Source organism: Somniosus microcephalus, chromosome 3, assembly GCF_052327205.1.
Source record: "Somniosus microcephalus isolate GS21.2 chromosome 3, FLI_Smic_1.0, whole genome shotgun sequence".
Taxonomy (NCBI): Eukaryota; Metazoa; Chordata; class Chondrichthyes; order Squaliformes; family Somniosidae; genus Somniosus; species Somniosus microcephalus.
The window spans coordinates 113,122,145-113,138,502 of record NC_140989.1 but is presented as its reverse complement, the minus strand read 5'-3'; the positions used below and the strand labels follow the sequence as shown (position 1 = coordinate 113,138,502).

The 16,358-nt window shown below is 47.6% G+C and overlaps 1 protein-coding gene across 2 annotated transcripts in view; it reads left to right on the top strand.

Annotated features, from left to right (window-relative positions):
• The first annotated feature begins 442 nt into the window (after positions 1-442).
• The window catches only part of LOC147121268 (NADPH oxidase 3-like), a 78,087-nt gene continuing 62,171 nt past the window's right edge, over positions 443-16,358 (top strand). For both annotated transcript variants that reach the window (XM_085981496.1, XM_085981495.1), the window contains exons 1-3: positions 443-651; positions 13,199-13,344; positions 14,285-14,466. In XM_085981496.1, the coding sequence (XP_085837622.1) occupies positions 621-651; positions 13,199-13,344; positions 14,285-14,466 (359 nt within the window). In that variant the 5' untranslated portion in view covers positions 443-620. The remainder of the gene's footprint in view (positions 652-13,198; positions 13,345-14,284; positions 14,467-16,358) is intronic.

The window sequence follows — 16,358 nt, the reverse complement described above, 5'->3', positions numbered from 1 at the left end:
CCCCCAGTCGCTCTCTCTCTTCCCCCCCAGTCGCTCTCTCTCTTCCCCTCCGTCGCTCTCTCTCTTTCCCCCCCCGTCGCTCTCTCTCTTCCCCCCCCGTCGCTCTCTCTCTTCCCCCAGTCGCTCTCTCTCTTCCCCCCAGTCGCTCTCTCTCTTCCCCCCAGTCGCTCTCTCTCTTCCCCCCAGTCGCTCTCTCTCTTCCCCCCAGTCGCTCTCTCTCTTCCCCCCAGTCGCTCTCTCTCTTCCCCCCAGTCGCTCTCTCTCTTCCCCCCAGTCGCTCTCTCTCTTCCCCCAGTCGCTCTCTCTCTTCCCCCCAGTCGCTCTCTCTCTTCCTCTTCCCCCCAGTCGCTCTCTCTCTTCCCCCCAGTCGCTCTCTCTCTTCCCCCCAGTCGCTCTCATCTCTTCCCCCCAGTCGCTCTCTCTCTTCCCCCCCAGTCGCTCTCTCTCTCTCTTCCAACAACAACATGCCCTCGAAAAAGCCTTGGCACCGCCGGGCACTCCAGCTAGTATTCCAATAAATTAATGAGCTAATCTCTGAAGTGTGTTTACATGTTTTCTTAACCCAGTGTTGCAGAAGCAATATTAGGAGGCAGCTGGATAAAAACATCAAATTTCATCAGATGGTCGCCTACATGATAATCCTACACACAGGTGAGATATTTTCTGACTAATTCCCAAACAATTCATCTCTAAGTGTGCTAAGTTTGAATTGTAATAATTAAAAAGATAGATTTAAAAGATTTTCCAGCATTGATTCCTTTGTCTTTATACTTCTTTCTACACAGATTTGTCTAACTGCATTTATCTGCCTATCTATATTCACCTTTCCCCATCTCTTTCTCAACTTCCCTCTTTACATCGAGTTGCTCTATTAGGGAACTAATTGGGAGAGAAATTGGGTATCGCCCCGTTTGGGGCCCTAATTTTTGAAATCATGAACAATTAACGCCAGGCGCTAATGAATCTGAGCTTCCCTAAATTGTCTGTTAGTGCTCCAGGAAAGAACTGGAGCACTAAATCAAGCACTAATGCCCTCAGCGGGGTGCTACAGGGGCGCTACCAGCAGAGCCATAATGAATTTCTGGTGCAATGCAATCGGGAATGATCCTTCACATTGGCTCTTAAAGGGGAGTTTGCATCATTGTGCAGATCCTCATTATCAGCATTGCTGGCTGTGAAGGCAACCTGCAACCAATTCAATCCCCTGATCGTGATGGCTGATCCCACTCCCAGGGAGAGAGCTCGTCATTTCACGGACGAGGTATTGGAGGCATTGGTCGCGGAACTGGAGCAAAGGAGGGCAGTGCTGTTCCCGGACACTGGAAGGAGGCCATTGCCCCAGGTCTTCAGGGCAATGTGGAGGGAAGTGGCCCAGGAAGTCTCGGCCAGTAGTGTGGTTGTACGCAGCCTGACACAGCACCGGAAGAAATTCAACAACCTCACTCGGGTGGTCAAGATGAGTACATGCTTCAACAGCTCCTACATACCAGCATCTGAACCTCAGTCTGTACACACTGCGCAACCAACCACACCGCCACCACTCACCCACCAAGCATCTGCACCTACTCAAACACACATCCACATCTCGCACCTTGCCTACAATCACAGCTATTCAACTACGGTAGGCATATCTACCAAACATATAGCTGGACTCTGACTCACACACATTCACTTCTCTTGCAGGCCAAGATGGACCACAGTAGGAGGAAGCAGCAGAAAACAGATGGGGTGATGCGCAGCTCCAGCAGCTTTCAGACCTGGAGGAGCGAGTGCTGCGACTCATTGGGCAGCAGGTGGTGGGTGCCGTGGCCCTCGACAACATCGACCCCCTTGGGGGCAACCACGGTATGTTCATCCCCTCTCCTTCTCCCACTTTCCCCTCCCATCACAAGCCTTTCCCACTTTCCAGCTCCTGATACTGTCTGTATTCCTTGCTCCCTTCCTGCCCCATGCCCTCACCTTAACATGAGTCTTGTGCCTTTATGCTTTCAGAGAATCAACAACCAGATGACTAGCCTGTCCCTGAGCCCCCCACTGAGAGTGAGGAAGGAGAAGAGGAGGAGGAGCAAAGCACCGCGTCACTGCATCTCTCACCCACAGGCACCACCTCAGATACTGACACTGCGCGATCTTTAGAGGCAAGTTTAGTAGAGGGGTCTGCACTGGGTGATGCACCGGGGATGAGCGGGCTGCAGCAAGACCAGGGGGAAAGGGTAGCTCGGGAGCCAGCTCCCCAGAGGGTGAGTTCGCACCCGAGTTCTGCTTCACAGGACTCAGATGAGAACCTCGATGGGGAAGCCTTTAAAAGAAGGGTGATGGCTATGCACACCGAGATGATAGGTGCAATGGCAAGGGTGCCTGAGAGCCTCTCGGCAATGGTAAGGAGCGTGGAGGAGTCCGCCTCCAACATTGCACAGAGCTCTGAGCACACCATGGAGCCCATCATTTCCACTGTGCAGAGGATAGTGGACTCCCAGAGAGACTGTGCGGATCCAGACCTCATGACGTGTGTCATGGGCGATGTGGCAGCTTCCATTGCAGCACAGGCAGAAGCCACGCAACGTCTTAGTGCTGTAATGCTATCTATGGTTGCTGCCATCGATTCTCAGACTGCTCTCATGCAGTCTCAGCTTCATGCCACGCAAGCTCTGACTGCTGCCATCGTCGCTGGGTCCACCGCAGTCCACCGAGGATCTCACAGTGTCGCAACAGGCCAGCAATCTGTGCTCCAACAGATTGGTAGGGATGCTGAGGTGCTGTCCCGGGAGAGTGGCCGTGTGTCAGTGGAGCAGGAACCTGCTGTCCTCTCTCAGGATGACAGCATTCCTGTTCCCACCACTGCCACTCTGCCATTGCACTTGTCATTGCCTGTCATCCAGCCAGCCCAGACTGCCGCCGCCCATCCTGAGGTGGTGCAGTTTACAGCTGGGCATACCAGGCCCAGAGCTGGTCGAGGGCATCCTGCAAGGCCATCTGTAGTCTCTGGCACTGACACTCAGCAGCCTTCCACCAGCCCTGCTGCAGCCACTGGGGAGACACTACATAGGAGCAGTAGATTAGGAAAAGGCATGTAAAGAAGGTAAGGGTTTGCACAAGGGTGATTAGTTCATATTGTTGTTGTATATATGTGGTTACTGAATTTGGATAAATTTATTATTGGAATGTTGCTAATTTGGTGCTGTGTCTCATTTCAGCTTTGGGGTGTGGTATGCAATGAGAAATTGATGGAATGATGGGGATGTGCTGAGCAACCGGGAAGTGGCTTCGAATTCATTGGAACCGAAGTCTGATGACAAGGCCGATTGAGTGGCTGGCTCCTCCATCGCTGTTGTTCGTTCTCCTGTTCCTCCTCCTCCTCCTTGTTCTCGTCCTCCTTGTCTCCCTCTTCCTCCTCCTGAGGTGGTGGGGCTATACCTGGCAATGGCTGCGCACTCATGATGGCCACGTTGTGCAGCATGCAGCAGACGACAACGAAAAGGGACACCCACACAGCCGAGTACTGGAGGGCTCCTCCCGAACGGTCAAGGCAGCAGAACCGTTGCTTGAGTACTCTGATGGTCTGCTCAATGATGTTCCTGGTGGCAGCATGGCTCTCATTATATGAGTGCTGGGCAGGCGTGTTGGGGTTGCGGAGGGAAGTCATGAGCCAGGTGGAGAGCGGGTAGCCCTTGTCTCCCAGCAGCCAGCCGCAAGCTTGATGTGGTAGGTGGGACAGAGCTGGCACACCGGTCTAGCGCAGGATGAAGACATCGTGGCTGCTGCCAGGATAGCGGGCATTGACGGTGAGGATTCGCACACCAACTGCACATTAAGTGAGTGGTAGCCTTTGCAGTTACGGGATACCTCAGGATTGTTAAGCGGTGCCCGCAAAGTGACATGGGTGCAGTCAATGGCGCCCTGCACCATGGGAAAGCCCACTATCCTGGCAAAGCCACATGCACGCTCATCCTGCTTCTCTCTGGTCATGGGGAAGGAAATGTAGTCCCCTCTCCTTTTGTAGAGAGTATCTGTGACCTCGCGGATGCAGCAATGGTTGGTGAACTGTGATATGTTAGCTATGTCTCCTGTTGCACACTGGAAGGATCCGCTGGTGTAGAAATTGAGGGCGACAGTCACCTTGACTGCCACTGAGAGAGCCGTGGTCACCCTTATCTGAGGCTTGAGGTCTGGCTGCTGGCGAAGCGGAGCATTCTAAGACACTGTTTCTTAGTGAGATTGATGTAGGAGGAATGCTGCCGGAATACCCTGGGAGGGAAAGGCCTCTTTTTGAGAGCACTGTTGGCCGTCCTACCTCTGGCCACATTTTGCACTCTTTCTCTCTGCCTCCGCTGCCTCCAACGTTGACACTGGAGGACAAGGTCCAGGGCCAGTACAGCCCCCATTAAAGCATGGAAATGTTGCACTTTAAAATCTCACCTAAATGAGTTTTTCTGAGGCAGAAGACTCCTTCAAGTGGAAAATGCTGAAATCGCTCAAAACGCCTGTTTGCTGATGTCAAACTGACAAGGCAGCATTCTTTGCTGACTAAGAATAAACCAGATGTTGACGCCTTTATATAGTGCCCCTCCAGCACTCATCCGACTGCATAGCGCCTCCTCTACCTGTCATTGCTAACGGCAGGTGCTCAGGCAGGGGCGGAACTAAAGTTCGGATCCAGGGCACTACTGGGGCGATGCGCACGGCAATGTCGTCACGATCTCTAGGCGCTAGTGGTTACTGCCGCTGCAAACCTCTGTCAATTTCGCAGGTGTCAGTACTGTCACCACGCCCGGTCACAAAGCTGATGGAGGTGCTAACGGGAGGCGCTAAGGTACCGAATTTCCCCCCCACAATTTCTTGATGCGATAGTTGTCACATGTTTCTATATCTAGTCAATTATATGTCGTAAAAATAATTAGATACTGTTGTATCCGTGTGTTAATGGAGACATGGAATGCAGGAGTTGGTTTCACAGGTGTTTACTGAACAAAGTCTGGAGGTGAACTAACAGATACAAGACACTATACAGGCTTATATAGCCCGAGTGGCCATTACCGGCATTACAGTACACAGGGGGCTCTTAAAGGCACATACACCACAATTCCTCCCCTTTTAGACAACCAGTACATAATATTAAGTAATCATTAATTAACATGTTACAAGAACAATAATCTACACATTTGCTGCAGTTAATCAATTATAAGTCAGTCTCTCTGGAGGCTTCCTGACTCGGTCCGGATAACGCCTCGGTGGTGTAGTAGTTTCTGGTGGTGTAGTAGGTTCTTTTGGCAAGGTCGATTCGGCTTGAATGCCAGTGTCGGGTTCATCTGGTTCCAGTATTACCGGATCGGAGGTAGATACCATGGGTATCTCTGCTTCATCATTAGGCGCATAGAGTTGTGGTGTAGGTTGTCCCTTTTCGGATGACTCTATGATCTGGTCAGCATGGCGCCTTATTATGCTTTCTCCAATGTCCACGGTATACATCAGCGGTCCTAGTCGTGTGCAAATAGTTCCAGGCTGCCATTTCTTGGTACGGTAGTCCCGGGCCAAAACTTGTTGACCTATCTGGCATCCTAGGCTTCTATTGAAGAACATCATGGCGGGAGTTTGGTTTGTAACCACATGTGTTGCATTCCTGTATGCAAACAAGAAGTTATCTACCTTATGCTGTAGATTTATGTCTTCATTACCCATGGCCTTTATGGCCTTCTTGAAGGTCTGGACAAACCTTTCAGCCAATCCATTGGTGGCAGGATGGTATGGGGCGGACGTGTAGTGCTTAACCCCATTGTTTTTTAAGAACTTCCTGAATTCTTCGGACACAAATTGCGGTCCATTATCAAAACAGATCTGTTCAGGCAGCCCATTCCTGGCAAATATGGTCCTTAATGCTGTGATGGTTTTTTCCGTGGTGGTGGAGGACATCTTTATTACCTCCGGCCACTTGGAGTGTGCATCAACCGCGATTAAGAACTTTGAGTCCATAAATGGACCAGCAAAGTCGATGTGTACCCTTTGCCATGGAGATGAGGGCCACTCCCATGGATGTAGAGGGGCTTGTGGTGGGGCGTTTTGGACCTTCTGGCATCCTAGGCAGCTCTTGGTCATTTCTTCGATGTCTCCATCGATACCTGGCCACCACACAAACGCTCTGGCTAGGTTCTTCATTTTCACTCCACCCAGATGTCCCTCGTGAAGCTCTTTTAGCACTTTATCCTGGAGTTTGGGTGGAATCACCACTCTGGATCCACACATCAAGGTTCCTCGGCACACTGACAGCTGTTCTCTTCTTTGCGAGAATGCTGGCAACAGTGGTTCGCCATGTGCTGGCCATCCCTTCACCGTTAAATCGTAGACTCGTGAGAGAGTCGGGTCATTTCTCGTTTCCTTTTCAATGGCAGAATTTGTTACTGGTAGACATTCCACTATGGTTGAGTGGAACATCTCCACTGGGTCCACTGTAGGTGCCTCTTCTACCGTTGGCAACGGTATGCGCGATAAACCGTCAGCATTCCCATGCTGTTTTGATCCTTTGTATTCTATGTCATATTGGTGTGCCCCTAGGAAAAGGGACCACCTCTGTAGCCTTTGCGCTGTCATAATGGGAACACCCTTTTTAGGGTTAAATATGGAGACGAGGGGTTGATGGTCAGTCAACAAGGTAAATTTTTGTCCGTGTAGGTAATGGTTGAATTTCTTCACTCCCCATACCAGGCTGAGTGCTTCCCTGTCGATCTGGGCATAGTTACGCTCAGCTGAGTTCAATGAGCGTGACGCAAAAGCTATCGGCCGCTCCGAGCCATCAGGGAATCTATGCGATAATACCGCTCCTACGCCGTAAGGGGATGCATCGCACGCCAGTCTGATTGGCAGTGATGGGTTGTAATGAGCCAAAACTTCCTTGGACGTGATCAAGCCTTTGCATTTATGGAAGGCACGTTTACAGTCTTCGCTCCATTTCCAAATTACTCCCGTTTGTAGCAGTTCGTTAAGAGTGTGCAGAACAGTTGACAAGTTCGGTAAAAATTTATGATAGTAATTTATCAATCCCAGGAACGACCTTAATTGTGAGACATTTTCAGGTGCTGGGGCTTTTATGACCGCTTCAATTTTTTCAGGTGACTTATGCAACCCTTCCTCGTTAATTATGTGGCCACAATATGATATTTGTTTCTGGAAAAATTCGCACTTGGGACGATTTGCTCGTAGGCCCCGTTCTCTCAGCCTAGTGAGCACCTGCTCCAAATTGGCAAGGTGCTCGTTGTCGTTTCCTCCTGTTACAAGGATGTCGTCCAGGTAGCATTGAGTCCCCGGAATCCCTTGGAGGACTTGCTCCATAGCTCTTTGCCAGATAGCTGGAGCTGATGCTACTCCAAAAACCAGTCGATTGTACTGGTACAGGCCTTTGTGTGTATTTATCGTGAGATACTTTTTAGAGGCCTCTTCAACCTCCATCTGTAGATATGCTTGTGCCAAGTCAATTTTGGTGAAACGTTTCCCTCCGGATAGTGAGGCGAAAATATCTTCTATCCTCGGAAGAGGATACTGTACTGTGTGAAGGACCGGGTTTACAGTCCCCTTGAAGTCCCCACAGATGCGAATTTTTCTCTGTTCTTCAGATTTATCATTATTCAACGTTTTCTTCATGACCGGGACGATGGGTGTTGCCCACTCGCTCCAATCTATCTTGGATAATACGCCTGCCTTTTCCAAATTCTCCAGCTCTGCCTCGACTGCTGGACGAATTGCGTATGGCACCGGCCTTGCCTTAAAAAACTTGGGAATTGCCGCATCTTCCACTTTTATTGAGGCGGTGACGCCTTTCAAGGTTCCTAGTTCCTGTTGAAACACTTCCTTGGTGTTGGCCAAGATGTCTTTTAATCGTTCAGGTATGACGTCATCATCATTTTTTTTCTTACTGGTCACCGTCAGTGCCTGAATGGAGTGCCAGTCTAAACGTATCTTCCTGATCCATTCACGTCCCAACAGCGGTGGACCACCATCTTGCAGAACGTATAAATACAACTCCTGTACTTCCTTGCCATTGTATACAACAGGCACCCTTATTTTCCCTTTGGGGTATACTTTCTGCCCCGTATATGTTTTCAAGATAATGGATGTGTCTTTCAAAGGTATATGCGGAAATAGCCGCTCGCAATCCCGTCGACTTATGGCGGTCAGAGCTGATCCTGTATCTAGCTCTATTTTAACTGGGGACCCCGCTATCGTAAGGGTAACCCAAATGGTCTGGTATCTTCTTTGGCAATTACATTATGTAATTTGAGACAGCTTAGTCTCTTGTTTCCGGAGTCGCTATCACTCTTCTGGTCTTCGGAACTACTGTCCGTCATCATTTGTACCTTTCTGTACTTTTCCTTATTGATTTTTTTCCTGTCCGTGGATTTTTTGTTTCCAGATCGGCATACACGTGCAATGTGTCCAATTTTTCCACATTGCCTGCATGCTTTGTCCTTGAAACAGCAGTCCCTCTGGTCATGGGTGGATCTGCCGCAGCGATAACATCTCTTGAAACCCTGTGTCATTTCATGGGTGCCGAAGTCCTGTGGATTTTGTTGTATCTCTGCAGCTCCTCTTGCGGCTGCTTCGTATGATACAACCACACTGAAAGCCTTGTCCAGTGTCAAATCTTTCTCAGAAAATAGCCTTTTCTTTGTTCCTTCACTTAGGAGGCCGCAGACGAATTTGTCTTGAAGAGAATCTGCCAGTCCTGCCCTGAATTGGCAGTGCTTTGACAGCTTCCTTAATTCGGTGAGGTAATCAGCGTTACTTTCATTCTTGTGCTGATTCCTCCTGAAGAATTTGAATCGTTCCGCTATCAGCAACGGTGTTGGGTTTAAGTGCTCCTGTAGGGTATCAACAATCTCCTTAAAATTCTTGTCCCTCGGCTTGGCTGGAGTGATTACGTTTCGTAACAGTCCGTATGTCCTTGCGCCCATTAGATTTAGAAGTACTGATGCCTTTTTATCATCCTCTATTTCATTTGCTGTGCAATATACCTCCACTCTTTCCACATATGTGGTCCAATCCTCTATATCGCTATCGAAAGCAGTAATATTGACAGTCTTAGGCATCCTGAAAAAAAATGGCGCCTCCCGCGCTTTCCTTTCTTCCCCGCAGAAAAAAAATGGCGCCTCCCGCGCTTTCCCGCCGCTGCCGCTGCTGACAACGCTGTTCTCCGCGGTTTTTATTTACACAGGTATTTTTTTTTTTAATAGGTGGAGACTCGTTCCCGCCGGACTCTCTGGGACTTTTCCCTCCCTCTGCTTGGTCCAAACGCCGACCTGCTTTGCAGCGCCGGCCGTCTCCCGAGTGCTCCACCCTCTGTCTCTGTTTGCCTCCGCCTTCGCTGCTCGGCCCCACTGCAGAGCCAGCCGATGGAGCCCCAGCCCGCCGCCCAGGAAGGATTATTGCAGTACCTGCCACCAGCTCGGCTAGCTGGTGAAACCACAGGTTTTTTTTTCTTTCTTGTTTTTCTTCGACTTTCGTCTGAGGAATCGATCTCCTTGAGGTGCTGCCGAATTGCAGGTAAGTCCGTTTCCAATTCGTCGCCACTGTTGTATCCGTGTGTTAATGGAGACACGGAATGCAGGAGTTGGTTTCACAGGTGTTTACTGAACGAAGTCTGGAGGTGAACTAACAGATACAAGACACTATACAGGCTTATATAGCCCGAGTGGCCATTACCGGCATTACAGTACACAGGGGGCTCTTAAAGGCACATACACCACAGATACAATGTCATTGACTCAATGTGATACTTACGAGGAGATGGGCAGGGAGCGGGGCGGGGGGAGGTGTAGCGGTGAGGAAACCTGGAAATAAGGGTTTCCAGGAGGGCCTGCCGAACTTAACAGCAGGACCTGATTAACATTTTTCATCTCCGTTTCCCGGCCATAGCCAGCCAGATTAAAAGGCTGGGTGACTGTCATGCGGGAAGGCCTAAAGCACCAGGCTGCAGCCGGGGAGCGGAGAGGAGGAAGGGAGAGATCGGGGGCTGTGGATTGATCGAAGGGGCCAAAGACTTTGTAGGGGCCGGAGGCACATCGGGGTGGGGGCAGGAGGCGTGGGAGGGGGGTCTGATCGCTGGGGGTGGGGGGGGGGACTCCAATCAAGGTTGGGGGGCCCCGACCGCGGAGGCTGATCACGGAGAGGTTAACAGGTTTGCTTGGTGGGCCAGGGGAAGTACTCTTGCTCCTTCTGGCCTACAAACAGCGCTGGAAAGGCATTTACCTTTTGGATCTGGCCGCTTTTGCCCTCCTTCTGCTGCTGGGTTTCCCAAGACCCAGAAAACCTGGCCCACAGACATTAAACCTGAAACAGATCTAAAATTTGAGGCAAGCAGCTTCATTAAGTTAGGGACCCGCCTCCGGAGACTAGATTAGTCGCTTACCCCACAACTTGTCTCCGTTAAAACTGAAAGTGGGAGCATTGGAGGCGGGTTGGGGTCAGGTTTCCAATTTTTGAAATTTTAACGTCTTCCCCCATGGCCCTCCCTGCCCATCCTTGGGGGTTAAAATTACCCAACTTGCTTGGTCATTAGGTTAAAAAAATGGCATAAACATTCTGCCTGAAATGATGTGAGTATTTGCATGGCATTGATTAATAAGTCCTTCTGTTGAGTGTTTTGTCCATTGGCCGTCAAACACATCAGATGCTTAATTTATTTCAGGATTATATTTGACATGTTGGACTAAACTGGTGAAAGCATAACAATCCTGAATGAATGTTATATAATCCTGACTTAATGAGACAGGAAAGCATCTGACCGAAAGAAATTTGACGCACATGTAAACAGAATGGCCCGTATTTTCCGATCCCCACAGGTGTGTACGAGCTGTGCACACACCCATAGGGGCCTCGCAAGTGCCGGTTTCAGGAATGCGAAGCGCATGCACTGAAAACCGGCACTTCCGATCTGTCAAGATTCCTCTTGACAGATCGGACGCCTGCACTGGAGAAGAGCCTCCGAGGGCAGAGAGTTCCGCTTTCTGCACAACTTCCGCCCGCTGAAAACCTTTAAAAATCTTATGCCTGGTAAAAGCAGGAGTAAGGCCTGCTTTTACCAGCATAAGAGTTTTAAAAAGTTAATAAAGTTATTTTTTCACTCATTTATAAATTTAAAATACTTTTAAAAAGGTAAGTTTATTTTTTAGCCCTGTAAAAAACTTTAATTTTACTGGGAGACCTGGACCTCTGCACATTTCGTAGAGCAGAGGCCCTGAAGTGGAAATGTCCAGAACTCCGGGGCCTTCAGGGAAGGGCGTAGATTGGAGGCCTCCACACGCAGGAAGCGTCCGATCGGAAAATACAGGCCAATATTTAGGGCCAATTTATAGCCCCACCTACCCGGCAGAAGCCAGGTGGGTGGCAGTTAAAATGGCAGCAGCGACTTACCCCTCCTATCCCCTTGCTTTCCATTTTCACCTGCCCTTTTGGGCTGGCGAGAAGGACAGTGAGGTCCTTCTTTAAATATAAAGATCAGGCTCCGATGATGTCACCTGCAATTTTAAACTGAGGCCTGCACAGGGAGGCCATTGTGGTTTCAGATCAAGTTGCTGTCAAAAGGTGCTAGGGCTAGAACATGCCCAAAAAGGTAGGTTAACTTTTTTTTTTGCTTTCCTTGTGAGCTCCATCAAAGCTCCTCTGGGCCCCACAAGGGAACCTTGACCTCCTCTGTCCCAGGCTTCCCTCTCCCGACGCCCTCCTGACTCCCAGCCGCCCAACCATGTACCTGAGTGCCAGGGGGCCAGGGGGCCAGTTTTTCAGGTCCCTGGTGGCAACCGTACGAATTTCAGCTCCCATACACTGACCAGCTTGTGCTTCCCGCTGGGTTCAGGCAGGGGACTGATGGGGCCTTAAAACTCCCGGGCCTCACTCCTGGGCCTCACACTGTGGAGGGCCGGGTGGTTTGCTATTTGCCTCGTCAGAATGCAGTATAAGGATTCATTCTACAGGGGGCAACAAGTTAAGTGAGGTTGACACATTCAGGCAAATACGTCTCCATCTTCATTCATCCAGGGGGTAAGATTTGGAAATGCTGCAGGTACAGTTTGTTTATTTGTTTCCCCCAATTTCTCCCCTCTTCTGTAAATGCTGACTCATGTTGGAGTTCTGTATGTGGTAGATATATTCTTATATCTCACATAAGTGGCTACCCTTTGTGTGTGAAGCTAGACAGTGACCATTGGCAGAATATTTTTTGTGGTAGGCATCACAGCCAAGCTACTGCTGTCATCACCTGATCTCTATGCATGCATGTTTTCCATTAGGAGTGAGTAACTCTCAGTGATTTTTCCCTTCCCTTGCCCAGATGCACTAAGGTCAATTGCAGTCCCTAAAGCCATCCAATCTGAGATCAGCTAGTTCAATATAGACCAGATATTAAACCAGGGATCATCACGATCTATCTGGCTCAGTCCACACTGGGTGGTCGGTTTACTCATTGAGCCATCAGAGGAGTTTTGCTGGTTTAGTGTAAACTAGGTTCCCTCATTGCTGCCACTTTAACTGATAATTGTTCTTACAGTTTTATTAACCCAACTATACCCTCTCCTAGTTTGGAGATTTGATCATTGATAAAAAATAATATTGGGGCTCTCATGATTATAGTGAAAATGTTTCAAAATTAGAGTGTAAACATTATGAAAAGGTAAGGTAAACTTACTGTAGAAAAGTATAGCAACCAGACTAAACTAGGTGCATTTTTCCAACTTTTATCCAATGTACCAGCATGGATCTAATGTGTAGGTAAAAAAAACAGAAACATTATATTAATGCATCACTTGTGTGTTATGCTAAGTTGGAGGGCACATTATTGTATAAGAGTTTAAAACATGTAATGCAAAATGTATTATTCTGATACTAAGATGGAACTGTGTCCCTTTAAGGTTACAAAGTCTAATTGTTATTAAGTAATCACACTCTCAGGCCAATCAGTCTCATAGTATTTTCTTTGAGGGACATTTGTAGATCGGAAAATGCTAATAAATTGCAGGTTCCAGGTCTGAGAAATCCAGCTTTAAGTATCTGGGTTTCTTTATTTTTAAGATTATTTTGTATCTGTAACTAAGTGTGACACTTTAAAGAATGATGTCTAGAGTGGCATATTCTGATACTTTTCAAACCATTGGACCATTGTAAATTATTTTATTAAATAGAACTGTATAAAGTAAGATATTTGTTTTTTAACATTTAGTTATTCATGTAATTGCACATCTGTTCAATATTGAGCGATACCACGAAAGCTATTCACCTGCTGCCAAAGAATTACTGACCAGACTTTCCAGCATTGGGAAGAACTCTAGTGAAAGCTACCTCAACCCCATCAGAACATATGATACGGTACGTTGACTCTGAATTCAACTATAATAGAGGAGAGGAATTATAAATCACTACAACTTTAAAACTAACCAAAGTTAATGACAGATTAATTACATTCCCCTTTACCGTTCTGGGTATTGTGTATTATTCAAATACTGTAGACTGTCCAGTTGAAGTTTTCTGTGCAACATTTAAATGCACACGATTGTTAAATCTAATCTTTCAAATTTTTTTAATGACTTATTAAGGTTAAGATTTTCGGTTTTGTATTATTAGTTTTAGCTAGTATATGTGTTGCTGGTACTCGGTTTTCTTAACGAATACTGGATTCTCCACTGATTAAACTGAGGAATGAAGATAATGAGTTAATGGATGGAATTGTTATCTTCTTCAGTTTAGGATACCGAATGCCTTTTGAACTATTGCAATAATGTATTTTTAAATCATCAATTGTTTTGCTCCAGCAAAGTAAAAGAAAGACTCTTGCTTTTAGCAGCTGCTAGCTATGCTTAATTTTTCAATATTCCTTCCCAGTGTCAGAGTTCACCCAGAAGCAAAGTTGCTATTAATGTGAGTGGGAAGGACACTGGGGATCACGTTCTTTGTGCAAGAATTGTATATGTTTAATGGAAATTGAAATCAAAGTGTTACAAAGTTTAACGTATTACACAATTGAAGGAACAGCAATGATGAAATGTGCTCTTTAATTAAAATGTACGGCAATATCTTATTTGCTACTTGTTTCTTTTTTGAACTAATCTGAAGTAAACTATAAGATTTATGAAGTAGATCTATAGTATGTTCAATAATGTTTTAAACTGAGTTTTACTTCTACATTAGAAAATTACGTTTGTGGGACTTAAAATATATATTTGAACGTAAGGTATTCACCATGATTTGATTTTGAAAAAGATAACAGGTGATTCTGTCCTTATTTATGTTATGTTATCTGTATTTCTAGAACCCAACAAAAGAGCTGTTAAGTAGCACAGCGGGAGTGACTGGCATCATCATCACTGTGGCGTTCATCCTGATGGTGACTTCATCTACACAGGTTATTATGAGGTCGTTTTATGAGGTGTTTTGGTTCACTCATCATCTCTTCATTATCTTCTTTATTGGTCTCATCATTCATGGTTCAGGGTAAGTGTATTTTCTCTTTGTTAGAATATAACATTAATATCAAAAAGACAAATGAAAACATTCCTGGTAATAAGTTTTCACTTTATGTAACAAGCAAAACAGATGACATCAACATTGTTAATGTTGTGTATGTCCCTTTAAGGGAATAACTGGTCTTAGACTGCAGTACCGGCAGTGACCACCCCTGTATAAAAGGCCCTAGCAGGCTTCTGTAGTTTCAGTTTCAAGCTGCCTCTTGTTCAGTAAAGTACCTGTTAAACTGTTCTCCCGAAGTCCGTGTATTATTGAGGCGCGGACTTTACAGTGGCGACGAGCAAGTTCGAACTCACCTGCAGTGTGGCATCATCTCACGGGGATCTCGCCTGAAAGGAAGGTCCTGGAAGGTCGTAGTCTGAGCAACGGGTGTTGACCGAGGGCAACCGCCCAAAGAATCCATCGGTGTTTGGAGAATTGCGGGAGAGGCTGTGGTTCCAGCGAATCGTGCTGGTAGCAGGTAGCGCGCTGACCCTTCCGGACTGCGGCTGGCTCAAGCTTGATCGAGCGGCTCTACAAATCGGGCCGCGCAGCGTCGCCGGGAAAAGAAAACAAGAGAGAGAGGGTGGAGCGCACAGGGCGCGGTCGGTGCTCGAGAACAGGACAGCGGTGAGAAACTAAATGGGGGGGGGGGGGGGAAGGAAAGTGAGACGCGCCGAAGCTGCGGGTCGCCGCCATTACCCCGTAGAACGCTAGGAGCAGCGTGGCAGTAAGGGGAAGAAGCGCCATTTTATCCTGTTGGGGAAGAAGCAAAAGCGCGGGAGGCGCCATTTTATTCCATTGGGGAAGAAGAAAAAGTGCGGGAGGCGCCATTTTAAATCGCCCAAGATGCCGAAAAGTGGCAGTATCACTGCTTTAGACAACGAGGTAGAAGACTGGACCACGTATGTGGAAAGAATTGAAGTGTACTGCAAGGCAAATGAGGTGGCTGATGGAAAGAGGGCGTCGGTATTATTAAATCTGATGGGTGCGAGTACGTACGGCCTATTGCGGAATTTAATTACCCCAGCTAAACCAATGGAGAAAAGTTTTGAGGAGATTGTTCATATCTTACAGGAACATCTAAGCCCTACACCACTGCTGATAGCAGAAAGATTCAAGTTCCATAAAAGAAACCAGCACAAAGATGAGAGCAATGCTGACTATCTTACGGAACTACACAAGTTATCGAAGCACTGCCAGTTCAGAGCAGGACTGGCAGACACCTTACGGGATAAGTTTGTCTGCGGGCTCCAGAGTGAAGGAACCCAGAAACGACTACTTTCAAAAAAGGACCTGACGCTAGAACAGGCTTTCAGCGTGGCAGTATCCTACAAAGCAGCAGCACAGGGAGCTGCGGAAATACAACAGAAACCACAAGAATACAGCGCTAACGAAATGGCGTATGGAGCCGAAAAGTGCTATCGCTGCGGCAGAACAACCCATGAGCAGAAGGACTGCTGGTTTAAAGACAAAATATGCAGGCAATGCGGGAAAATGGGACATATAGCAAGAGTCTGCAGGTCGGGAAAGAAGACCAACACGACAAGAACTACTAAGGAACAGTACAGGAAAGTAAAGAAACTGACAGATAGTAGTTCAGAAGATCAGGAGAGTGATCAGGACTCCGGGAGCAGGCGACTAAGTTGTTTAAAGTTACACAACGTGATCGCAAAAGAAGATCACCGAACCATTTGGGTCACCCTCATGATAGCAGGGTCCCCAGTGAAGATGGAATTGGACACAGGATCAGCCCTAACTGTCATGAATCAACGAGACTATGAGCGGCTATTCTCACACATACCCTTAAAGGACACGTCCATTGTATTGAAGACATACACAGGGCAAAAGGTCTACCCCAGAGGAAAAATAAGGGTGCC